Here is a 26,459-nt window from a genome sequence, read left to right as displayed (position 1 = left end):
ACCTCTAAACCGAGGTATGTACCGAACCGAAATGTTTGTTTACCTTTACACCCCTAAATATTTGAACTCCCAATTTGCCCTGATGTGGGATCTGCGCTAAGGATGTCATTGTGGCTTGTGCAGCCCTTTGAGAATCTTGTGATTTAGAGCTATATAAGTAAACATTGATTGATTGACAATTTATAGCACCTATTCAACGCTGTATAAGCCAGTAGTGCCCCTCGTCGTCCGCTTATTCGAGTGGAAATGGCGAGCATTTCATCGCCTTAATGCTGAGCCTGCTTCCGGTGTTGGCCGACATGGTCTCACAAGATGTAGTTTCTCTTTAAATATCCTTCTTGAAAATGGCCTTGCAAATATACGTCTGCCACTAAATCAACGTTTTGTTTTCCTTTTCTGATATCCCGGTCTGGCTACGTCACAACACTTCTTGCTTCCTGCTAAATTGAATCTTGTGAATGGATACTCTCTTTGGAGTGACAAGTGAGTATCCAATCACAGTCTCGTTAACATCAGGCTACCGAGATAGGCTACTGTCAACAACTTGTGATCTGATTGGCTATCGCAACTGTCTATCAACTGTATGTGTTCTCAAATTCATCCGCTAACGGTCCCGATGAGTATCCAAACACAGGATGCGTAAAAGTCACGTTCGTGAGGCCAGCTAGAAGCCCTTTTTGACAACAACTCGTGATCTGATTGGCTATGGCAACTGTCTATCAATTGTATGTCACCGTTCATTTACAGTGCACAGATGCCCGCATTGTTGGTTCTGAAAGCCTCGGGCAGATTTCGCACAGCGTGGCAACATAAACTAGCTGAATTCTGATTGGATTCACACTAAAACTAAAACCAGCAGCACTGGAAGGAGAATAATATGACATGAAGATTATATGAATACTTTTAGATATTTAAGGAAAGTAAATAAAAAAAATAATGTTATCTTTAATTATGATGATGATTTCTGGTTATGTTAGACCAGCAGAGAAGGCTTTGCTGGCCCTGACTGCACACCACTGCTGAACATTTCATCAAAATGTGCTTGTAACTTTTTGAGTTCCATTGCTGATATAATGGGAAGGGCTTTAGGACCCTGTCAGTCCGAGTTAAGAGATTACTAACAGGCAGACAAACCCCAACGAAAACAACAAAGGTGAAAAATGAAAAACAGACATTTTGGCATTTTTGAATATTCATGTGACATCATGTGACATGGTTAGCACAGCACACACATATTACACGGTTATAAATATAGAAGGAATGGCGCAGTTTTGCCGGGGACAACACAGCAATAAGTAGAATGGTAAGACGTATGCACTGATCGCGGGATTCGGTTAGACCAGGGGTCGGCAACTTTTAACTCTCAAAATGCCATTTTGACCCTTTTCACAAAATAAAAATAACAATAGGAGCCCCAAGACTCTTTTGAAATTCAAAATGAAATAACACAGCTTACACGTTTTTTTTTTGCTTTGTGATTTGTATAAACCAGAGGTCTCAGACACGCGGCCTGCACCTTAATATGGAAATTTAATATTAATGTTGCCCGCGGGTTTTGTTTGAATGCCGCTTGACAACATCACATTTGCCAACCATCCCAATTTTTACGGGAGACTCCCGTATTCATGAGCAACTACTCTCTCAAAGGTCTGCTGATTTTCACCTTAACAACAATAATACGGGCGTGGTATGATAGCAGTGCGTTTGGCGCACTCTACATCCGTGACAAATACCTTACCAGCCCGTTCACATGTTGCTTGAGGCTTCTGCAGACACACATAAGTGACTGCAAGGCGTTTTTGTTCAACAGCCATACAGGTTACACTGAGGGTTGTGATATAAACAACTTTAACACTCTTACTAATATGCGCCACACTGTGAAACCACACCAAACAAGAATGACAATCACATTTCAGGAGAACATCAGCACAGTAACACAACATAAACACAACAGAACAAATACCCAGAATCCCATGCTTCCCTAACTCTACCGGGCTAAATTATACAACTCCGCTAGCACCAAATCCCGCCCCCAACCCCACCCACCTCAACTGACGCACGGAGGAGGGAGCGGGGGGGGTGTTAGTGGGGGTGTATAATGTACCCCAGAAGAGTTAGGGATGCATGGGATTCTGGGTATTTGTTATGTTGTGTTACAGTGCGGATGTTTTCGCAAAATGTGTTTGTCAATCTTGTTTTGTGTGGGTTCACAGTGTGGCACATATTAGTGAGAGTGTTAAAGTTGTTTATATCACAACCCTCAGTGTAACCTGTATGGCTGTTGAACAAGTATGCCTTGCAGTTGCTAACGCGCTATGTCAGCAGCCGCGCACTAAATGTAACTGTAGTATAAAAGCAGTTGCGACGACATGGTCGAGAGGACGTTTAAGGCATTGCCATCACGGCACGCCCTCAATATTGTTGTCCGGGTGAAATTCTGAGAATGTTAACCAGGGGAAATTCCTGGATGAGGTACTGAAATCCGGAAACCTCCCTGAAAAATGGGGGGGGTCGGTATGCAGATGAGCCACATCAGAGTGATCAAAGAGCCGCATGCGGCTCCGGAGCCGCGGATTGCCGACCCCTGGGTTAGACTGTAGCGCAAATGTTGATTTTAGTGCATGGGTGTCAAACTCAAATACAGAGTGGGCCAAAATGTAAAACTGAACAAAGCCGCGGGCCAAAGTTTAAGAAATTAACCATTTAATAGGGACCCAAACAATTTTTGCAATGATTATTGAACAAGTAAGGCTTAAATAGGGCAGCATGGTGGAACAGGGGTTAGTGCATCTGCCTCACAATACGAAGGTCTTGAGTAATCCTGGGTTCAAACCCGGGCTCGAGATCTTTCTGTGTGGAGTTGCATGTTCTCCCCGTGACTGCGTGGGTTCCCTCCCATGGAACAGGCCGAGCTTATATAACGTAATAGTGCAAAATCAACTTTCAAAAAACAAACGAAAAAACATCAGTGGTATATTAAATACAATTTAATTAAAAAAATTAATGCCTCTTTTCTATTTGCAGCCTTCTGAGGTAAATATCAACATCAACTTTTTCCACAGGCTAACAAATTCGAAAATAAAATAAAAATGAGGTGGGCGGGGTTTGGTGGTAGCGGGGGATGTATATTATAGCGTTCCGGTAGAGTTAGTGCTGCAAGGGGTTCTGGGTATTTTTTCTGTTGTGTTACGGTGCGGGTGTTCTTCCGAAATGTTTTGTCATTCTTGTTTGGTGTGGGTTCACAGTGTGGCGAACATTTGTAACAGTGTTTAAGTTGTTTATACGGCCACCCGCAGTGTGACCTGTATGGCTGTTGACCAAGTATGTGTGTGAAAGCCGCATATATTATGTGACTTGGCCAGCACGCTGTTTATATGGAGGAAAAGAGGACGTGACGGCATCTTGTAGAGGACGCTAAAGGCAGTGCCTTTAAGGCACGCCCCCAATATTGTTGTCCGGGTGGAAATCGGGAGAATGGTTGCCCCGGGAGATTTTGGGGAAGGGCACTAAACTTCGGGAGTCTCCTGGGAAAATCGGGGAGGGTTGGCAAGTATGAGTATTAGCGGTGAATGTGGTGTTACCGGCGGGCCAGCTATAATGTTAATTTGATATTGCCTCAAGGGCCAAATGAAATTAAACAGTGGGCCAAATTTGGCCCGCAGGCCAGAGTTTGACACCCATGTTTTATTGCATTGATCGTGTGATTCGGTTAGACTGTAGCGCAAATGTTGATATTAGTGGCATATTTACGCGTAAAAAAGAAACTATTTTTGGATTAGGGCTTTGACGACACTAATATTTCATACTGTGGTTATCATTATTATCACAGTATTGTTGAATGTGTTCAAAAAGTACTTATAAACCCACTGAAATCTTATTTGGGATACAAAATAAATGACCACAGGACACATTTAACAAATGGCTTCTAGAGACAAGAGTTATAACACTACTTCCCTCTTCAGGGGGGATTTTTGTGGCCACAATTACCACAGGCAGTACTATGTAATACCAACGAGTGTTTTTAACTAGAGATTACTATATATGGTACAAAGATACATTTCAATCAAATCTGTGTTACTAATTCCTATTAACATATATTTTTCTTAAATATCATCAAATTGCCCCCGCGACCCCAAAAGGGAATAAGCGGTAGAAAATGGATGGATCATCAAATTGCTCCATATTTCATTTCTTGCTGCTTATTGTACTTTGCTGAGAAATTTCCAAAGACATGCACCTGGGGATAGGTTGATTGGCAACACTAAAAATCGACCCTAGTGTGTGAATGTGAGTGTGAATGTTGTCTGTGTATCTGTGTTGGCCCTGCGATGAGGTGGCAACTTGTCCAGGGTGTACGCCGCCTTCCGCCCGATTGTAGCTGAGTTAGGCGCCAGCGCCCCCCGCAACCCCAAAAGGGAATAAGCGGTAGTAAATGGATGGATGGATAGAGACTTCTCCCCTTTTTTTGGGGCACTTTATCTTTGTTAAAAAGCAACAAATCTATCATATTTTTCTGGTGTCCTCTTACTTTTTGCCATTTATTTTATAGTATGTCCACATCGCAGACATGCTGTCTCCGATCAAGACAATCCTGTGTGTCTTGCTTATGTCCTTGCATCTTTTTTGTTTTTCAGCAGCTGAGTTTATGGTTCATCACTGGTCAATAGTGCGCAAATAGAAAAACTAAATATACTATAACTATAATGTACTATTATTTTAAATATGTATATTAAGTATATATCATATATATTGTATTTATATGATATATATATATATATATGTATATATATATATATATATATATATACACAGTGTGCGTAAGTGTGTATTTGTGTGTATGTGTGTATATATTTATATATATATATATATATATATACACACACAAATATATATACACACACACACATATATATATATTATATGTATATATATATATATATATATATATATTAGGGCTGTGAATCTTTGGGTGTCCCACAATTCGATTCAATATCGATTCTTGGGGTCACGATTCAATAATATATCGATTTATCCGATTCGATTCTCAATTCAAAAACGATATTTTTCCGATTCAAAACGATTCTGTATTCATTCAATACATAGGATTTCAGCAGGATTTACGCCAGTCTGCTGACATGCTAGCAGAGTAGTAGATTTAAAAAAAAAAAAAAGCTTTTATAATTGTAAAGGACAATGTTTTATCAACTGATTGTAATAATATATATTTGTTTGAACTATTAAACGAACCAAATATATGATTTATTTTATCTTTGTGAAAACATTGGACACAGTGTGTTGTCAAGCTTATGAGATGCAATGCAAGTGTAAGCCACTGTGACACTATTGTTCTTTTTTTAAATTGTTATAAATGTCTAATGATAATGTCAGTGAGGGATTTTTAATCACTGCTATGCTGAAATTATAATATTGATACTGTTGTTGATAATATTCATTTTTATTTCATTACTTTTGGTTTGTTCTGTGTCGTGTTTGTGTCTCAATTGCTCTGTTTATTGCAGTTCTGAGTGTTGCTGGGTCAGGTTTGGTTTTGGAATTGGATTGCATTGTTATGGTGTTGCTGTGTATTGTTTTGTTGGATTGATTTAAAAAAATAAATAGAAAAAATAGATTTAAAAAAAATGAGAATCGATTCTGAATCGCACAACGTAAAAGATTTGATTCTTATTCGAAACGATTATATAGATATATATATATATGTGTGTATGTAGGTGTGAGAAAAATCACAAGACTACTTAATCTCTACAAAACTGTTTCATGAGGGGTTCCCTCAATCATCAGGAGATTTTAATGGAAACATTCACATACAATGGTTTATTTAGGGCACAGAGTGGGTGGGTACAGGCAGGCGTAGGGTGTGGTGATTGGCTCATGTGTGACCTAGGAGGTGTTTCCGTCTGTGGCGGCATGTTGACATGATTTCACTGCGCTTGTTGAGGGATGACAGGTCTGGATGATATATAATAAACAGTTTCTATTTCAAGCATAGGTTGCATCTTTTATTACCACTGTTGTAAGGTGTGCTGGATGCAATAATTTGCCATGTTATTGAATATTCAACATTATTGTCTTTGAGGTTCCAAATGTGCTTGCTGAGTTCTGTAGAATTCCGCAAAGTCTGGTTTCTAATGGAGGCCTTGTGATTATTCCATCTGGTTTGAAACACTCCTTCGGTTAAACCTACGTACGTGTCGGATGTGCTAATGTCCTTGCGTGTTACCTTTGCTTGGTAAACGACTGATGTTTGTAAGCACCCCCCGTTGAGAGGGCAATCGGGTTTATTGCGACAGTTACATCCCTTATTGGTTTCAGCGTCGTTTAGTCAAGGGGTAGGCAGTCCTTTTGCAATTGCAAATTGCAAAAGGACTGCCTACCCCCACACTAAACGACTCGTTTAGCAATAAGGAATGTAACTGTCGCAAGAAACCTAATTGCCCTCTCAACGGGGGGTGCTTACAAACATCAGTCGTTTTATATATATATATATATATATATATATATATATATATATAGATATATGTGTGTGCATGTATGTATATATATATCTATATATGTGTGTATATGTGTGTGTATGTATATATGTATATATATATATATATATATACATATACATATACAAATATATATATATATTTATATCATACTGTAAGGACCTGCTGGTGTTAATGTGTATGTTTGCGTGTTATGATGTTAAATGTTTTACCATGGTCTGTGAACACAACGTGTTGGCGGAGAATGACAGAGTGTTGTTAAGTGTCCGGGGAAGCACAGAGGTGAATGTGTGTGCACTGAAGGGAATATGTGTTGGAATTGGGCTGGTTGTTAGCATAAGATTGGCAATAAAAAGAGCGTCAGATGTAGTGTGTCTTCTTCTGGACGCTACAATACATTATATAACTTTGAAATTGTTTTCACGTAAAAAAACAACAACACTCATTTTACGGTGTGGCGGCATGTATTTAACCGTGACGGTGAGCCACGATCAAATACATTAAGGGCAAACCCTGCTATTGCATCACTCGCCTCATACACCACGAGCCAATTTACCTGCGAGTACAAGCCACATATTCAAAGCTACACCGTGATAATAAATTAACAAGCCACGTTTTCATCGGCCGTTTAGATACACAGTATGCGCAGGAAAATACTGAGATTGCTATCCTTGATTGATTGCAGGGTTTCCCACACATTCATTTATTTGTGGCGGCCCGCTACGAAAGAATTACGGCCGCCACAAATAAAAATTTGTAAAAAAAACCAAAACATTTTATTATTATTATTTTTTTCCGGCTTTTGACTCGCTCGACCGCTCATAAAAGCAATGGGACTCTGTCTGTGAATGGAGCTTGTAGTTAAATATTATATAAATATGTATATAAATATGTACATAAAGTGTTGTAATTATATTCCAACTCCGTGTTCTTCTTGGTCATCGCTACCGCCACCGCTGCCACCCATTACTCCCCCCCCCCGTCCGACCACACCACCACAAATGATGCCTGACCTGTGGGAAACACTGGATTGGTATATACCAGGGGTCGGCAACCTTTACCACTCAAATAGCCATTTCGACCCGTTTCACAAAGTAAAGAATACAATGGGAGCCACATAACTCTTTTGAAATGTATAATGAAATAATACTGCATACAGAGTTTTTTTTTGCTTTGTGCTATGTATAAACCAGGGGTCTCAGACACGCGGCCTGCACCTTAATATGAAAATGTAATGTTAGTGTGGCTCGCGAGTTTTATATGAATGCCGCTTAAGTGTCACACCTGCCAACCCTCCCAATTTTCCCGGGAGACTCCCGAATTTCAGAGTAATTATTCTCTCGAATGTATGCTGGTGTTCACCCAATGAACAATAATAAGGGCGTACAATGATGGCACTACCGCTAGCGCCCTCTACAGCTTGTACAAATAGCTTGCCAGCCCAAAGAATTGTTTGACAAGGCTATTGCAGACACGCGTAAGAGAGTGCAAGGCATCCTTATTCAACAGCCATACAGGTCACACTGAGGGTGGCCGTTTAAACAACTTTAGCACTCTTACTAATATGAACCCACACCAAACAAGAATGACAAACACATTTCAGGAGAACATCCGCACTATAACACAACATAAACACGACAGAACAAATACCCTGAATCCCATGTATCCCTGACTCTTCCGGGCTACATTATACACCAAACCACCCCCCACCCCTCCGTGCGTCCGTTGAGGTGGGCGGGGGTGTATAATGTAGCCCGGAAGAGTCGGGGATACATGGGATTCTGTGTATTTTTTCTGTCGTGTTTATGTTGTGTTATAGTGAGGATGTTCTCCCGAAATGTGTTTGTAATTCTTGTTTGGTGTGGGTTCACAGTGTGGCGCATATTAGTAAGAGTGTTAATGTTGTTTATATCACAACCCTCAGTGTGACCTGTATGGCTGTTGAGGAAGTATGCCTTGCAGTAGCGTATGCGTTCAGATAGAGTTCGCATCCAAAATGTGACCGGCCGGCCGACACGCAGATAGCATGGTGAAAATCCTGGTGCGAAGACATGTAGAAAGGGTGTTAGAGGCATTGTCATCACGGCACGCCCTCAAAGTTGATGTCTGAGTGAAAATCGAAAAATGTTTACCCGGGAGGTTTCTGATAGAGACACTGAAATTTGGAAATCTACCGGACTTCTCCGGGCGGTCGGCAAGTATGCGGCCGAGCCACATCAGAGTGGTCAAAGAGCCGCGGGATGCTGGCCCCTGGTATATACACGATGTACATGACACTATGTACATGACTATGCACATGTTGACTCCAAGAGTGTGCAAAACAAAATGAGAAAATATATATATAGACTATAACCACATATAGACCTGTTTGATGCTTCATAGAGTTGCTGGGGATCCATTTTCAGATCAGGTAGAGGTTGAGCTGAGCCATGATTTTATGGCAGTTTTGAAATTTAGTAGAGAAGGTCAAATTTTAAGGGCATATCTCATGTCCAAATATTTTGGTGATTATATTTCTAAAAATGCTAGAATCAATTCATATGCTAAAACGTTTGACCTAAAACAGCCTACATCAAAGCCTTGTGTTTATTCTTGACAAAACTCATAAATATTATATTTATCCATCCATCCATTTTTCTACCGCTTGTCCCTATCGGGGTCGCGGAGATACTGGAGCCTTGTCATAGCTGCATTCGGGCAGAAGGTGGAGTACACCCTGGACAAGTTGTCACCTCATCAGAGGGCCCTGTCCATAAGCTGTGTGCTTCAGGGGATGACGTTTTTGCAGAACGGACGCTGATATTAACACAAGAAACAATAATGTAATGTAATGTCTGTAAATAAATACATTAATTAATAAAATATTAAAAAAATATATTAGTTTATCAGGTATGTGCTGGCACGGTTCAGTTTTTGCTGTAGTCCACTTGCGTCGGTTTGAAATCAGTCTGTAAAAATACAAAACACATGATTATTATTGGTGTTTTAGTATCAACATTTCAACCTTCCCTCATTATGTTATGAATTACTTTTTTCCCATTTTTGTATTTTTCTTTTTCCTTTTTTTTTTTGTTGCTTATTTGTATTTTTAATATGCGCTGTGTGGCCCTCTGTGGTTTGCAAACGCCTTTTACTAAAAGGTCAAAATTGTTATGAATCACTCGTGTATTTTTTTTCCAGTATTGTTGTGTTTTCCACCCCTACATTTCACTGTAATTGTTCACATTTTCATCCGACAGAAAATATACTCAGGTCTGTTTTTGGAGCCCACCATTGGTTTCTCCTCTCTGTTGGTTGTCAGAAAGAATTAATGTGGTTGGTTCTGAGAATAGCTTCAGGTACTTTAGTCCAATCCTCTTTGCAGAAACGCACGGCCGTGCTCGCCTCTCAGTTTTGTTTTAGCAACTGCTGTTGCTCTCTTCTTGTTATGTGGCATGCTACTGGAGATGTTGGATTCAAACTCTTAAACACAGCCATTTAAGCCATTCCCATTTAATTCCAACACATTGTTTATTCTAGTGTACTTATGTATTTAAAAAAAATAGTCAACAACAGAAGGAGATAACTGCCGCAGTAACCTACCACATAGCGATTCAATTTCCTGTTATGCAGCACATTTTTATTTGACGGTTATTGAAATATCTTGTGTGACATCATGCACAAAAATGTACTTTATTAGATTTAGACCAGGGGTGCCCATTACGTCGATCGCGAGCTACCAGTCGACCGCGGGGGGTGTGTCAGTCGATCTCCAGCCAGGCTTTTAAAAAAAATAGACCTAAAAATGAGTGATCATCAATCTTCACCAAGACGTCACTTAAATGACATTCACGGTACCGGAGGGTCTTGTGAGATGACGCTGGCTGCTGCAAGATCATTATTATGAAAATATGACCGAGAGGAAGGCGAGAAACACTTTTTATTTCAACAGACTCTCGCGCCGTACCTTCCGTCAAAACTCTAAAGGCCGACTGCACATTTCCTATCTTCACAATAAAAGCCCTGCTTCATGCTGCCTGCGCTAACTAAATACAGAGTCTCGGAAAACTGGCGTGCACAAGCGATCCCTCAGAAAGCTGGCGTGCACAAATGATGTGCACGCCAGCTTTCCGAGACTCTTATTTTGTTAGCGCAGGCAGCATGAAGCAGGGCTTTTATTGTGAAGATAGGAAATGTGCGGTCGGCCTTTAGAGTTTTGACGGAAGGGACGGCGCGAAAGTCTGTTGAAATAAAAAGTGTTTCTCGCCTTCCTCTCTGTCATTTTTTCATAATAATGAACTGGCAGCAGCCAGCGTCATCTCACAAGACCCTCGGGTGCCGTGAATGTCAATCAAGCAAGCTACGGAATTTGCCGCCAATGTTTTTCTTGTAAAGTGTATGGAAGCTGGATGAATTAGATGCCAAAAACCAACCACTTTCATGTGGTATTGTACAGAAAGGACAACTTTTTTTCTCCTCCATTTGAAAATGTGGGCGTTATCATCATTACTGTCTGATTCCAATCAATGCAAGTCATCAGAATCAGGTAATACACCAACTTATATTCTTGTCTTTGTGAAAGAAAGACATCTATATGTGTTACACATGCTTGTATTATCATTAAACACATTTAACTTGTTTACAAAAATGTCTCTTTCATAAATAAATAAATATAAATGATATATATAAATGAGGTAGATCCCCTCGAGTTGGTCAATTGAAAAGTAGCTCGCCTGCAGAAAAAGTGTGGGCACCTCTGATTTAGACTATTGTAGTGGCGTTCTGCACAAAAAGTGCACTTTAATTTAGTGTTGTTTTGATATGTCATCTTAGTGACATCATGCACAAAAGTGCACTCATAGCTTGTTTTACAATGTCTCTGACAATCTTGCACTTTCTGTTTTGAAATGACATGGATGTTTGTGCCACTGCTTAATAACTGTTTAATAAATACACTTTTGGTAAATTTGTGGGTTCCCTCCGGGTACTCCGGCTTCCTCCCACTTCCAAAGACATGCACCTGGGGATAAGCCCCTCCCACCTCCAAAGACATGCACCTGGGGATAGGCCCCTCCCACCTCCAAAGACATGCACCTGGGGATAGGTTGATTGGCAACACTAAATGGTCCCTAGTGTGTGAATGTTGTCTGTCTATCTGTGTTGGCCCTGCGATGAGGTGGCGACTTGTCCAGGGTGTACTGCGCCTTCCGCCCGATTGTAGCTGAGATAGGCGCCAGCGCCCCCCGTGACCCCAAAAGGGAATAAGCGGTAGGAAATGGATGGATAGATGGATTTAGTTGTGATTTCCCTCTCTGCATGAAAGTTTAAAATGAGCATATATTAATGCAGTATGAAGAAAACAAATTTAATGTACATCAAGTGTTCGTTCCAGGGTAAGGCAAAATATCGAGATATATATATCGTGTATCGTGACATGGCCTAAAAATATCGAGATATTAATAAAAGTCCATATCGCCCAGCCCTAAAACTACGGTTGCCCAATATACACGATATACAATATGTATTTGAAATAAAGCTTTTGTTGGTCTTATCCTATCGTGACAATGCACAATTACACATTCTAGCTGTTTACCACACATTTGACTGTGCAAAGGGGAACCACACTTTTTGGGGTAATTTTGCTTATCATTTCCAAATCCTACATAAGACAAAAACACATGTCTTCCTTTTTTTTCATGCATTCTAATTTGTAATGGCTAACAGTGAAGTTAATGGGAGTCATCCATTGGGCCTATAAAACCCTCTAAAAACAGCCTTCACATGACTTGACGTAAAGTGTCACCGTATGCTTAAAATGAGCAGAATACGTAAATATTACATGTTATTACTACATCACCTGCACTGGCTTCCTGTGCACTTAAGATGTGACTTTAAGGTTTTACTACTTACGTATAAAATACTACACGGTCTAGCTCCATCCTATCTTGCCGATTGTATTGTACCATATGTCCCGGCAAGAAATCTGCGTTCAAAGGACTCCGGCTTGTTAGTGATTCCCAAAGCCCAAAAAAAGTCTGCGGGCTATAGAGCGTTTTCCGTTCGGGCTCCAGTACTCTGGAATGCCCTCCCGGTAACAGTTCGAGATGCCACCTCAGTAGAAGCATTTAAGTCTCACCTTAAAACTCATTTGTATACTCTAGCCTTTAAATAGACTCCCTTTTTAGACCAGTTGATCTGCTGTTTCTTTTCTTTTTCTTCAATGTCCCACTCTCCCCTGTGGAGGGGGTCCGGTCCGATCCGGTGGCCATGTACTGCTTGCCTGTGTATCGGCTGGGGACATCTCTGCGCTGCTGATCCGCCTCCGCTTGGGATGGTTTCCTGCTGGCTCCGCTGTGAACGGGACTCTCGCTGCTGTGTTGGATCCGCTTTGGACTGGACTCTCGCGACTGTGTTGGATCCATTGTGGATTGAACTTTCACAGTATCATGTTAGACCCGCTCGACATCCATTGCTTTCCTCCTCTCTAAGGTTCTCATAGTCATTATTGTCACCGACGTCCCACTGGGTCATTATTGTCACCGGTGTCCCACTGGGTGTGAGTTTTCCTTGCCCTTATGTGGGCCTACCGAGGATGTCGTGGTGGTTTGTGCAGCCCTTTGAGACACTAGTGATTTAGGGCTATATAAGTAAACATTGATTGATTGATTGATTACATATATACTTACGGCATGTATAGAAAACATTGTTAGAGGGTTTTTTTTAGAGCTATTATAGGCAGAATAGAGCAAATCCCATTGTTTGCTGACTCTTGATAACATTTATTTATGAATGCATAAAAAAACGTGTTGAATGCTGAAGTATAGACCAAATTCTGTTTTATTTGCTGTTGTGGAATGGATTATTGTTATCTTCGAGTAGCGTCTCCACACTGTGTATGAAGACGCTTAATTATACTAAAAAAATACAGTGTAAGCCAGAGAGGATCTGCGTTTGTGATCGGCAATAAAATGCATTGAGCGCCACTAAGGTTGTACGGCGTACCGTTACTATTTGATTCAAATAAGGTACTATGCTGCCTTTCAGAAATATACCAATACTTTTTTTTTTCTCATGTGCATAATGGTGCACGGTGGTGACGTTTCTGGCAATATGAGTCAATACACACGCTGAGCAGATACAAGAGGAAACGGTGTGAAGACCGAAGAGGGAGAACGGACATATATTTGCTTCAAAATGAATGATTAGAGTGAAGCTATTGCTTGGATTTGCTGACGTCATTTTCGACTCACGTCCATACCATCAAGTATGCGTGGTAGTCCAGCCAGCTCTGTTCTCAATGGGCATTAGGCGCCATTTCACCTTTCTCGAATAAAAAAAAATGCCCTATGCTTGTGTTTTCGGCTGTAGCGATGCAAAATGCAAAATTTTACAAAACGACAACGAGAAAAGCATGCACTGGTTATCCAGTCAAAGCGAGAAGAGTCGAATACTGCATGCGTTTGCAGTAATCGCTTCGTTAAAGCTTTGTTTGACATAACTTTAATGTTTATTGTTTCCCATTTAAGCCCTGTGTGGCTAGCATGTCAATTGCTCTGTTTATTGCAGTTCTGAGTGTTGCTGGGTCAGGTTTGGTTTTGGAATTGGATTGCATTGTTATGGTATTGCTGTGTATTGTTTTGTTGGATTGTTAAAAAATAAATAAAAAAAATAAAAAAAAGAGAATCGATTCTGAATCGCACAACGTGGGAAACGCAATTCAAATTTGAATTGATTTTTTTCCCACACCCCTAATAGATACGCTATTGTACTTGGTATCATTACAGTGGATGTCAGGTGTAGATCCACCAATGGTGTTTGTTTACATTGTGACGCCGGTGAGCTACGGTGTGTAGTGAAGCATGTTTAGCTATTCCTCGTCCTGCAGGGATGATACTTGTAAGAAACTAACTTTATTTGTTGCCATGGAGGCGAAGATTAGTGATTTAGAAGTCGCTAAAACACTGTGGATGGACATTAGCCACTAACTTGCTACCTATGTCTTAAAGCAGGGGTGTCCGAACTTTTTCCATTGAAGGCCGCACACTGAAAGATCAGAGCAATTTTTAAAAAACCAATACAATATATGTATAAAAAAATATACATTTAGGCCTCCACTCAGTTATGATCGCGGGGACCCCAAAGGGTTTTGCTAAAAAAAAATAAAAAATGTGTCATTATTCAGTATTATAATTTTTATTATTATGCAATTTTTAAATCTCTAGATCAACATTAGAAAAATAAAATGGAAAAAACACAAAATATGCAATATTTTCACCCAATAACTTTTTTAGGTGGTATATTTGAGATTATATAATAATTGGAGCCTTAATATTGGATTTTGATTCATAATTATTTTTTGAGCAATGACACTTAAAAACAAATCACACTTGAATAATTGGGGATCCAAAAGTGTCCTACTTATTAAAGTGTTAAATAAATTATACATTTTTTTACCGTTTACTTTTGGCACAATAATCCCGAGATTAACTTCAGATATATCCGTCAATTTTAACTGTTATTGTTGTTTATGTTTTGTTTGTTTGTTTTAGGCTCTTCTTTAAAAAATAAAAAAACAGCTCAGTTTATTATATGGCAAAACACAAAATATGCAACATTTTCCCCCAAAAATATCTTAAAGTGGAATATTTAATGTGACATAATCGAAGCCTTGAATAGGTCAATAATTCAAAATGACTTTGATTGATTGATTGATACTTTTATTAGTAGATTGCACAGTACAGTACATATTCCGTACAATTGACCACTAAATGGTAACACCCCAATAAGTTTTTCAACTTGTTTAAGTCGGGGTCCACGTTAATCAATTCATGGTACATTGATTTTGATTCATTATTATTTTTTAAAGAAAGAAACAGAGTAAGCATTGCAACAATTTCTTGTTACATTTCACCTGTTTGCTCTTTTAAACCACTTTTTATGTTTTTAATTTCTTTCAATTGTATTCTTGAAATGTGCCATGGGGCCGTTAAAAAATGGCCCCCGGGCCGCACTTTGGACACCCCTGTCTTAAGGTACTTCTTTCTGAGGGCGTTTCAGTGTTAACTTCATCTTTATCTTTAGTTTTTAAGACAAAATGCGTCCGTTCTCCCTTTTGTGTCTTCACACTGTGTTTGCTTTTAAGTACTCTGTGATTGTGTGCTGCTGAACATGCTCTTCTCTTTGTAAACCAGCAATGACAAGATGTGACGACGACGTAGGTGCGAGGGGGTTGGCGGACCTGTACTTTTCAGAGGCGGTATAATACCGAATATGATTCATTGGTATCGCGGTACTATACTAATACCGGTATACCGTACAACCCTATAAGAGACTCAAATAAATGTGGTGGTAAATGTTGTAAAAATCAATTAATAAGTGCTCTTCAGCCGCCACTCGTTGTTTTCAGATTTTTTTTACATCAGTGGTTCTTGAACATTCAACATGCACAATTGCAGCACAAAGGACATGTGTTCTGCTCAGTAGAAGTATTTTCCCTCCGCGATGTGCTATAGCAGAATCATACTGTCGCTTTGGCAGCAGCTGCTCCTGCATGCGGTCGCTGGCGAACGTTCTCCCAAGGGCTTGCCACACTCTTGTTTGGTCTGCAGCGATGGCATTCTTGGCGCCGTGCCCCAGCGCATGCCGCCTCGCACACCCTCCCCCAACCATGCATCCCACATGCGTTAAAGAAGCAAACCCCATCAAAGAGCACACACACACACCTTTCCGCCTCCCATATTCAGGGGAATTGAACATGTCAACAGACGCTTGTTTCACCTTCAGCACGTCTCCCATCCCTGCCAGTCCTCCGCCTGCTGTCGTTAGGCCTCCATTGGCGCGTGCGTCGTTCTCTTTTCTTTTTGCCCTGCCTTTGTCGGCACAGCGGGCGTCTGGTTTAAAGAGAGACGTGGGGCTGTAATCCTGTTGTTCTGACAGGAGGGTGTAATTCCACTACAACGCCAACGTCCTTTGTACCCTGGCCTCCATGCTGTTAACGGCTGCTCATGCTTGCTACTAGCAAGCAATCCCCAAACTGTATTATCAAATTGTGCAACCTTATTTTCTATGAAGAAAAAGGTATGTCACTTGGGGGTCGCATTTTAATGCGGGATCGTTCCTCCAACGCAAACATAGACACTCCGGACAACAACTAAAAGGTAAGAATGATTTAATAACAAAACACTGGTACAAAAACAGACGAAAAGAAACGCGTGGCGAAAGCACAGAAGCTAAAGCTAACACTAGCACAGGATCAGGTAACAAGAAATCTAGAATTACCAACGAAACAGTTGCATACCGCAAACAAGGGACCAAGACCGACTGACGGGACAAGGCAGGCTTAAATAAGGAAGTAATTAACAAAAACAGGTGTGCGTCTGGAACCCTCAGCAGGTGAAATTAATATGTTGCCATGGTGACCAAACTGACTCACAAAAAGGTACACAAACAACAAAGGGTGTCCAAACTAACAGAAAATAACTAAACTAAACATGATCCAGACTACGGATCATGACAAGGTAGGTATCTTTTGGATTTTAAATGTGCTCCAGTATTTTTAAACAATTGTTCCCATATAAAATAATCCAACTAGAATTAATCACCGAAAGATCTATGGTAGAGCTGGGCAATATGGCCTTTTTTTAATATCTCGATATTTTTAGGCTATGTCACTATACACAATATATATCTCCATATTTTGCCTTAGCCTTGAATGAACACTTGATACATATAATCACAGCAGTATGAAGATTCTATGTGTCTACATTAAAACATTCCTCTTCATACTGCATTAATATATGCTCATTTTAAACTTTCATGCAGAGAGGGAAATCACAACTAAGTAAAATGACCAAAAGTGTATTTATTAAACAGTTATTAAGAAGTGGCACAAACATTCATGTCATTTCAAAACAGAAAGCGCAAGATTGTCAGAGACATTTCAAAACAGAAAGCGCAAGATTGTCAGAGACATTTTAAAACAAGCTATTGTTGCACTTATGTGCATGATGTCACTAAGATGACATATCAAAACAACACTAAATTAAAGTGCACTTTTTGTACAGAACGCCACTACAATAGTTTAAAACAAATAAAGGGCACTTTTGTGCATGATGTCACACAAGATATTTAAACAAGTGTCAAATAAAAATGAGCTGCATAATAGGAAGTCAAATAGTGTATGTCCTTCGCTATGTGGTAGGTTCCTGCGGACGTCATCTCCTTCTCTTTTTGACTATTTTTGCTTATACAGTGTTGATGTGGAAATGGTTGCCTTGACATTTTGTTGGTGTGGCACCGAACGGAGATGTTGACATGCGGAGTTTCAAACACTACATTCTCTAGCGCAGGGGTAGGGAACCTATGGCTCTAGAGCCAGATGTGGCTCTTTTGATGACTGCATCTGGCTCTCTGGTAAATCTGAGCTGACGTTGCTTAACACGATAAGTAATGAATAATTCCACTTGTAATCACAGTGTTAAAAATAATGTTCAAAATATCAATTATTCTCATGCATTTTTAATCCGTCCATCCGTTTTCTACCGCACCGGTTCACGAAGTTGCGTCAATGGTAAGAAGTTATTTATTTATTATTGATTAGTGTGGGGCTTGCCCTCCTGGGGGTTCTTCAGACACCCAAGCACCGACATGAGAGCCTGTTTCAGGGTTACAATATTGTTTTATTTTTCAATAAATCTCTCAGTTGTTTTCCAGCAATTGTATTTCCAGCCCCAACCCCATCTCTCCTCCCGGCCGCTGCTTATAACAGAGCGACAGGTGATTACATAACAAGGCCCAGGTGGGCCCTCTACGCACCTGTCGCTGCAGGCCCGCAGGCCACACCCCCCCACAGTTAGCTTCAGAATAACAATGTTATTACAAAGAAAAAGAGACCTATTATACTCTAGAAATGTTGGTTTTACTTAAAAATGCACGCGTTTAGTTGTGTTCAGTGTTAAAAAAAATATTATATGGCTCTTACGGAAATATATTTCAAAATATTTGGCTTTGTGGCTCTCTCAACCAAAAAGGTTCCCGACCCCTGCTCTAGCGGGTGACTTTTCAAATAGCAGTAAGGCTACTTTTTGTAGCAACGCTTTTGCCCCACACTTGACATATTACGGTTGTCTGTTCGACATATTCCTGCTTGAGGCCAAACCACCGGCAGATGATGGACCCTGTGCTGTTTTTCTTGGGAATTAATTCTTCCTTCATTTGTTACCAGATTCGCGCCTTCTTTCCCTCGTATTACCACTCGCACCACAAGTACGTTACCCATGCCGCTACCTCTCTGCTCTGCGAGGGCGTATACGTATGTGACGTATGTAAGAAGGTGCGCTTGCTGTACGTCTCAGTGAGAAGGAGAGACAACAAAGACTGAGGAGAGCCTGTAGTGTAAAAGCAACTGTCTGAGAACGTATACTCAAATATCACGATATTGTCATTCTCTATATCGCACAGAGACAAACCCGCGATATATCGCCCAGCCGTAATCTATCTCCATATCAAGGTTATTTTATTATTGTCCATTCTTTAACATGTACAAGACATATAAGAACTGACGTTTTCGGCACAGTCCCACTAAGAGCAACATGGAACAAGGTGAAAAACGTATTCGGGTGTTACCATTTAGTGGTCAATTGTACGGAATATGTACTAAACTGTGCAATCTACTAATCAATCAATCAATCAATGTTTACTTATATAGCCCTAAATCACTAGTGTCTCAAAGGGCTGCACAGACCACCACGACATCCCCGGTAGGCCCACATAAGGGCAAGGAAAACTCACATCCAGTGGGACATCGGTGACAATAATGACCCAGTGGGACGTCGGTGACAATGATGACTATGAGAACCTTAGAGAGGAGGAAAGCAATGGATGTCGAGCGGGTCTAACATGATACTGTGAAAGTTCAATCCATAATGGATACAACACAGTCGCGAGAGTCCAGTCCAAAGAGGATCCAAGACACAGCAGCGAGAGTCCCGTTCACAGCGGAGCCAGCAGGAAACCATCCCAAGCGGAGGCGGACCAGCAGCGCAGAGATGTCCCCAGCCGATACACAGGCAAGCAGTACATGGCCACCGGATCGGACCGGACCCCCTCCACAAGGGAGAGTGGGACATAGAAGAAAAAGAAAAGAAACGGCAGATCAACTGGTCTAAAAAGGGAGTCTATTTAAAGGCTAGAGTATACAAATGAGTTTTAAGGTGAGACTTAAATGCTTCTACTGAGGTGGCATCGCAAACTGTTACCGGGAGGGTATTCCAGAGTACTGGAGCCCGAACGGAAAACGCACTATAGCCCGCAGACTTTTTTTGGGCTTTGGGAATCACTAATAAGCCGGAGTCCTTTGAACGCAGATTTCTTGCCGGGACATATGGTACAATACAATCGGCAAGATAGGATGGAGCTAGACCGTGTAGTATTTTATACGTAAGTAGTAAAACCTTAAAGTCACATCTTAAGTGCACAGGAAGCCAGTGCAGGTGAGCCAGTACAGGTGTAATGTGATCAAACTTTCTTGTTCTTGTCAAAAGTCTAGCAGCCGCATTTTGTACCAACTATAATCTTTTAATGCTAGACATGGGGAGACCCGAAAATAATATGTTACAGTAGTCGAGGCGAGACGTAACAAACGCATGGATAATGATCTCAGCGTCTTTAGTGGACAGAATGGAGCGAATTTTAGCGATGTTACGGAGATGAAAGAAGGCCGTTTTAGTAACACTTTTAATGTGTGACTCAAAGGAGAGAGTTGGGTCGAAGATAACACCCAGATTCTTTACCGTGTCGCCTTGTATAATTGTTTGGTTGTCAAATGTTAGAGTTGTATTATTAAATAGAGTTCGGTGTCTAGCAGGACCGATAATCAGCATTTCCGTTTTTTTGGCGTTGAGTTGCAAAAAGTTAGCGGACATCCATTGTTTAAATCCATTGTAAACTGCTGATCCGCCTCGACATCTCTGCGCTGCTGATCCGCCTCCGCTTGGGATGGTTTCCTGCTGGCTCCGCTGTGAACGGGACTCTCGCTGCTGAGTTGGAACCGCTTTGGACTGGACTCTCGCGACTGTGTTGGATCCATTGTGGATTGAACTTTCACAGTATCATGTTAGACCCGCTCGACATCCATTGCTTTCCTCCTCTCTAAGGTTCTCATAATCATTATTGTCACAGACGTCCCACTGGATCATTATTGTCACCGATGTCCCACTGGGTGTGAGTTTTCCTTGCCCTTATGTGGGCCTACCGAGGATGTCGTGGTGGTTTGTGCAGCCCTTTGAGACACTAGTGATTTAGGGCTATATAAGTAAACATTGATTGATTGATTGATTGTTTAATTTCATTAAGACACGCCTCCAGCTGACTACAATCCGGCGTGTTGGTCGGATAAAAGTATCAATCAATCAAAAGCAGACGTACATTACTGGGAGAAAAGAACAGGACCGCCAACGGGTCAGCCACTTACGGCGCCCCGTAAAAAGGTGGGAAACAGGTGATATTGGGGAAGGGGGAAAGAGTAAAAAATATTCAGTCAAAGGTTGGACTCCCAGGAAGGGGTCCAGACTGAGGCCAAGGAAAAAAACCTCAGCAATAGCACACAAAAACATGTGACATATAATCAAAAACTTGCAACAGAGCGGAGGGAGTTGGAGCCACGGAGGCGGGCTGCAGCTAAAAAGCGCTACTCGGCCATCCATCACCCCAAAGAGGAATCAAGCTATGATCATTAACCCTTAATCAATTGGATAGACATTGCTTTAATTAATCAGTTCCAGAGTCAAACTGTGAATCATATCATTAAACCTTAATCAATATTGTACAGACATTATCTTAAAAGGGAACTGCACTTTTTTTGGAATTTTGACCACTGTTCACAATCCTTATGAGAGAAAAGAAGACAAAAGTTTTTTGGCATTCTAACTTGTAATAATTGGTTCGTTACAGATGGCTAGCCGTGCAGCTAATGGGAGCAATACATTCTGTCTTTAAATCACTTTGAAAATGTGTCTAAGAACCTGCCAACAATACTTAATTTACGACCCGTAACCTGTGTGATAACTAAGCTGTTATTGTAAAAGCGAACGGAGGAACTGTTTGGCTAGCATAGTAACACATCGCCATGCTACAGCCTTAGCCATAAGGCTAGCTACGTCAAGAGATAAGCTAGCAACTGCATCAACAGCTGAATGGCTTTTGAGTTTGTGATGCACAACACAATGCGATAGGACACCAATCTGTACTGACTGAAAAACATGAACAATCATATTGCAATGTCTGTCAAGTATTAGCCCGCTTTTCATGTTTTTGTTTGCTTAGCTACAAGTTCCAGATTTGCAGTGTGACCAAGTCACGCCAAACTTACTCTCTCGGCTTCCGTCTGCTCCACCACTTTCACCCTCTGCTCGTGCTTGCTTCTATAACCAGTAGTTTATCCTCTGTATATTCAGGTTCAAAAAGATAAGGTTGTGAATTAAAATTTTTCCAAAATTAGTCATGTTCGTTGTCTATTATAAAGTCTGCCATGATTGGAACAGGCATGCGTGTGTTTTCGGAAGTAGGAACACATATTTGTTTGCTCAGTATTGCCTAAAATGACCTAAATCTGGTAAATATTGTACATATTGTTTTGAACGTGTCTGTTATTGTCCTATATATTTACTTGCAGTGTGATGGCTTTGAAGGCTACAACGGTAACTCCCATTAGATGAGCTTGCAAGCGTTATCATCTTTAAAGGGGAACATTATCACAATTTCAAAAGGGTTTAAAACAATAAAAAATCAGTTCCCAGTGGCTTGTTGTATTTTTTGAAGTTTTTTTCAAAATTTTACCGGTCTCGGAATATCCCTAAATAAAGCTTTAAAGTGCCTTATTTTCGGCTTTCTGCGAAGACACTGGCCATTTCCCTGTGACGTCACACAGTGCTGCCAATGTAAACAAACAATGGGAATACCACAGCAAGATATAGTGACATTAGCTCGGATTCAAACTCGGATTTCAGCGACTTAAGCGATTCAACAGATTACGCATGTATTGAAACAGATTGTTGGAGTATGAAAATATTGAAGAAGAAACTGAAGCTATTGAGCAAATAGCTATTGACGCTATTCATAGCCATAGCATGGCCGAATAGCTGCGTGAGCATCGCCGGTAAAATGTGCGGACCAAACGATCAGGACTTTCGCATCTTTTGACACTGGAGCAACTTAAATCCGTCGATTGGTAAGTGTTTGTTTCGCATTAAATGTGGGTGGAAGGAAACGTAATATAGTTGCAAATGCATCTACAGGTTATCCATACATCTCTGTGCCATGTCTGCTTTAGCACCGCAGGTAAATAGCATGTTAGCATCGATTAGCGTAGCATGTTAGCATCAATTAGCTGGCAGTCAAAATCAACAAAACTCACCTTTGTGATTTCGTTGACTATGGTTGCAAATGCGTTTGCAGGTTATCCATACATCTCTGTGCCATGTCTGTCTTAGCATCGCCGGTCAAATGTGGAGACACTCCGGCACATTCAATAGGGGTCTGGCAGCAGACACTTTGGCATCTTCGGGCCAGTGGTGCAACTTGAATCCCTCCCTGTTAGTGTTGTTACACCCTCCGACAACACACCGTCGAGGCATGATGTCTCCAAGGTTCCAAAAAATAGTAAAAAAAAACTGAAAATAACAGAGCTGAGACCCGGTGTTTGTAATGTGTTGAAAATGAAAATGGTGGGTGTGTTACCTCGGCGACGTCACATTCTGACGTCATCGCCTCCAGCGCGATAAACAGAAAGGCGTTTAATTCGCCAAAATTCACCCATTTAGAGTTCGGAAATCGGTTAAAAAAATAGATGGTCTTTTTTCTGCACCATCAAGATACATATTGACGCTTACATAGGTCTGGTGATAATGTTCCCCTTTAAACCCCAGCACTTAAAGGCATATTTTTCCAGAATATTCCAATTGAGAGAGGTGTATCACTACTTCTTTTTATTCAAAATGTTTTGCACTGTAGTACTCATTGTGGCACAGTATTACGCAGATGACTGCAGGCTCCTCCACGTTCAAACCCTCCCATCATGCAAAAATAAATAATAAAACCTTCCGGTACGTAGCTTGTTCTGGTTTTCCCCTCTGTGAAAGCTCCATTTTTACATTGAACGCCTTTTCCTGCAGTTTTGGAGCAGTGTGTACAATAGAAGTGAGTGATCTTCCACATCAAGAGTTCTGGTTTGTGACTTTTAGGAGACCACTGCCTCGGGCGCTCTGAGAGATAATCGCAGGTCACGCGCCTAGCCCTCGCTAATGGAACAGGATCAAAACACCTTGAAAAGCGCCAGTGTTTTGACTGTTTTGAAGCCTAAAGGATTTTTGTTAATATGCATACAAACACATAATAGGAAGAAATCCCATTTGCTTAAACTTAATTTTTTGTTGTGTTTCAGCTGAGAAAAGAAGCGGTTAATTACGAGTCAAGAACCGTTTGATGGAAGATAAGAAAAAGAAAAGGCAAGAAGAGAAGAAAAAGAAAGAAGCTCTGCCGACGAAGGTAAGTCATCATTTTTTAATAATCAGTTCAAATCGGTTTTATAACAAAGACGAGTGTACCTGTTGCTGGAACTCACCAGCATTTGTCAATCGAACTGGCCGACAACTGTGAATTAGGCCTAAAATATATATCACAATATTGCAATATACTTTTTAGCATATAAAGGATAATGGAACCATTTCAAAAACGGGTTACAAAATATTCTAATTGGGCTGCTGACGTATGCAGTAACATATTGGTTATTTACTTGCAAATTAACTGTTAAAAGCTGGTTATTTTCGGTGGTATCTACACTACTGTTAAAATGCACTTATTTTTCTGTTGTTTGAAACTCCACGGAAATGAAGCGAGGGAAAATAAAGTTAAACCAAGCGCTTGGCTCCGTCGCAAAGTCCGTATAGTTTTGTTTCGCAATGTTCTTTCAAGCTGAACAACGCATGTGAGTTTGTTTCAGGAAGTAAGCAGTGTTGTTTAAAATGCTTTAATAAATTACGTTTTTTTTTTTTATTATTAAAAATTTAAACGGTATTGCTAACCATCAGGAATTTTACCACGGTTTATCATTGTACCGTTTATTGTTACATCCTTAATCTCGATACAGCATCTACATCAGGGGTGCCCATTACGTCGATCGCGATCGACTGGTCGATCTCGGAGGGTTGTCAGTCGATCTCAAGCCAGGCATTAAAAAATAGACATAAAAATGAGCAATCATCAATCATACCAAGACTTCACTTTCGTCAGTTGTTTGACATTCTCGGCACCCGAGGATCTTGTGAGATGACGCTGGCTGCTGCGAGCTCATATTTAAGAAAAAAATCACTAACAGGGCGGACGCAGAGAAACACATTTTATTTGTAGAGACTCCGTACCTACTGTCAAAACTCTAAAGACCGACTGCACAGTTCCTGTCTTCACCATAAAAGACCTGTTTCATCCTGCCTGTGCTAACAAAATAAGAGTCTCAGAAAGCTAGCGTGCACAAGCTAGCAAGCTACGGAGTTTCTCCCGCGCCCTCAGCGACCGCTTTCTCACTTGCTTGCCCACCCGCACTCTCACTGACGTCACTCACCTGCTGCCAGACATTAAAGGGCCACACACATATGCTACTCTCATAACAAAGTGTTTAAAAACGAGTATGCAAGTTGGACAAATGAGATGCCGAATCCAACCACTTTCATGTGGTATTGGACAGAAAGGAGGACTTTTTTTTTTCCTCTATTTGAAAATGCGGACGTTATCAGCACCACTGTCTAATTCCAATCAATGCAAGTCATCAGAATCAGGTAATACACCAACTTATATTCTTGTCTTCATGAAACATGCTTGTATTATCATTAAACACCATTAACTTGTTAACAAAAATGTCTCTTTCATAAATAAATAAATATAAATTATAAATAGGAATGAGGTAGATCTCCTCGACTTGGTCAATTGAAAAAGAAATCACTTTGAATGTTTTGTGTGGTTTTTTTTTTTAAATAGTACTTGGTTAAAAGATTTCAGTATAAATACTTTTTGAAAATTTTGAGCACATTTAAAAATACCGCGATAATAATGATAGCCGTGATTATTTTGGTCACAATAACCGTGATGAGAAATTTTCATACCGTGACTTCCCTAATCCGGATACAATGATATTAAAAACTCTAATGTCAGCCTAATTTATCTTATTTATATCATATTACGTCCAAATTGCACAACCCTACTGTCATTCAAAAATACATTTTCCCACGGATAAAAAGGTCTTAATTCATGTTGGATCTTCTGTCAGCTACAGCCCCCATGAGCTCTTCCACTTCGTCACAACAGTAACATGAACCTTAGTTGCAGTATTTGAATGGATTAGCAAAACTTGAGTTATTTACATGCCGTTCAAACAGAAAGTCCTGTGCTGCTGCTGCTGCTGCTGCTGCTGCTGCTGCTGCTGCTTATTTTGTATTTTTAATTAACTTTTCTTCTCTCTTTTCTCCCCCAAGGATACCGAACAGATAACCAAAGGTGAGTTGTTGTTTTTTACCTGTTCACATAAAACAACAATCATGCAAGCGTTGGCTGCATTTAAAGTGGGTTTTCTGCTGTCAAACTATCTGAACCAAAATAAACTCCAGGTCCATTCATTTTATTTGTAAATAATGAGGTACAGTAGATAAAGATCAACTTTTATGGACATAATTTATAGGCGCAGTCAGAGCGTTGAGGGTATCTGGTTTGGTGGCTGTAGGATTAGGTCTCTGCTTTTTGCAGATGAAGTGGTCCTGATGGCTTCATCTGGCCAAGATCTTCAGCTCTCACTGGATCGGTTCACAGCCGAGTGTGAAGCGAATGTGATGGGAATCTGCAGCTCCAAGTCCGAGTCAAATGGTTCTTGCCCGGAAAAGGATGGAGTGCCATCTCCGGGTTGGGGAGGAGACCCTGCCCCAAGTGGAG

At 40.6% G+C, this 26,459-nt stretch overlaps 1 protein-coding gene across 4 annotated transcripts in view; it reads left to right on the top strand.

Annotated features, from left to right (window-relative positions):
• tnrc6c1 (trinucleotide repeat containing adaptor 6C1) overlaps positions 1-26,459 on the top strand; it is a 121,331-nt gene that overhangs the window by 6,761 nt on the left and 88,111 nt on the right. For all 4 annotated transcript variants that reach the window (XR_009803915.1, XR_009803916.1, XM_061885035.1 and 1 more), the window contains exons 2-3: positions 23,926-24,029; positions 26,009-26,030. Coding sequence is in view for 2 of the 4 variants with exons in the window: in XM_061885035.1 (XP_061741019.1) it covers positions 23,967-24,029; positions 26,009-26,030 (85 nt within the window). In the remaining 2 variants the exon portion in view is untranslated. The remainder of the gene's footprint in view (positions 1-23,925; positions 24,030-26,008; positions 26,031-26,459) is intronic.

The sequence above is a fragment of the Nerophis ophidion genome, linkage group LG23 (assembly GCF_033978795.1).
Source record: "Nerophis ophidion isolate RoL-2023_Sa linkage group LG23, RoL_Noph_v1.0, whole genome shotgun sequence".
In the NCBI taxonomy this organism is placed as follows: domain Eukaryota; kingdom Metazoa; phylum Chordata; class Actinopteri; order Syngnathiformes; family Syngnathidae; genus Nerophis; species Nerophis ophidion.
Note: the sequence above shows the minus strand (reverse complement) of the source record. Positions and strands in the feature narration are given on the sequence as shown.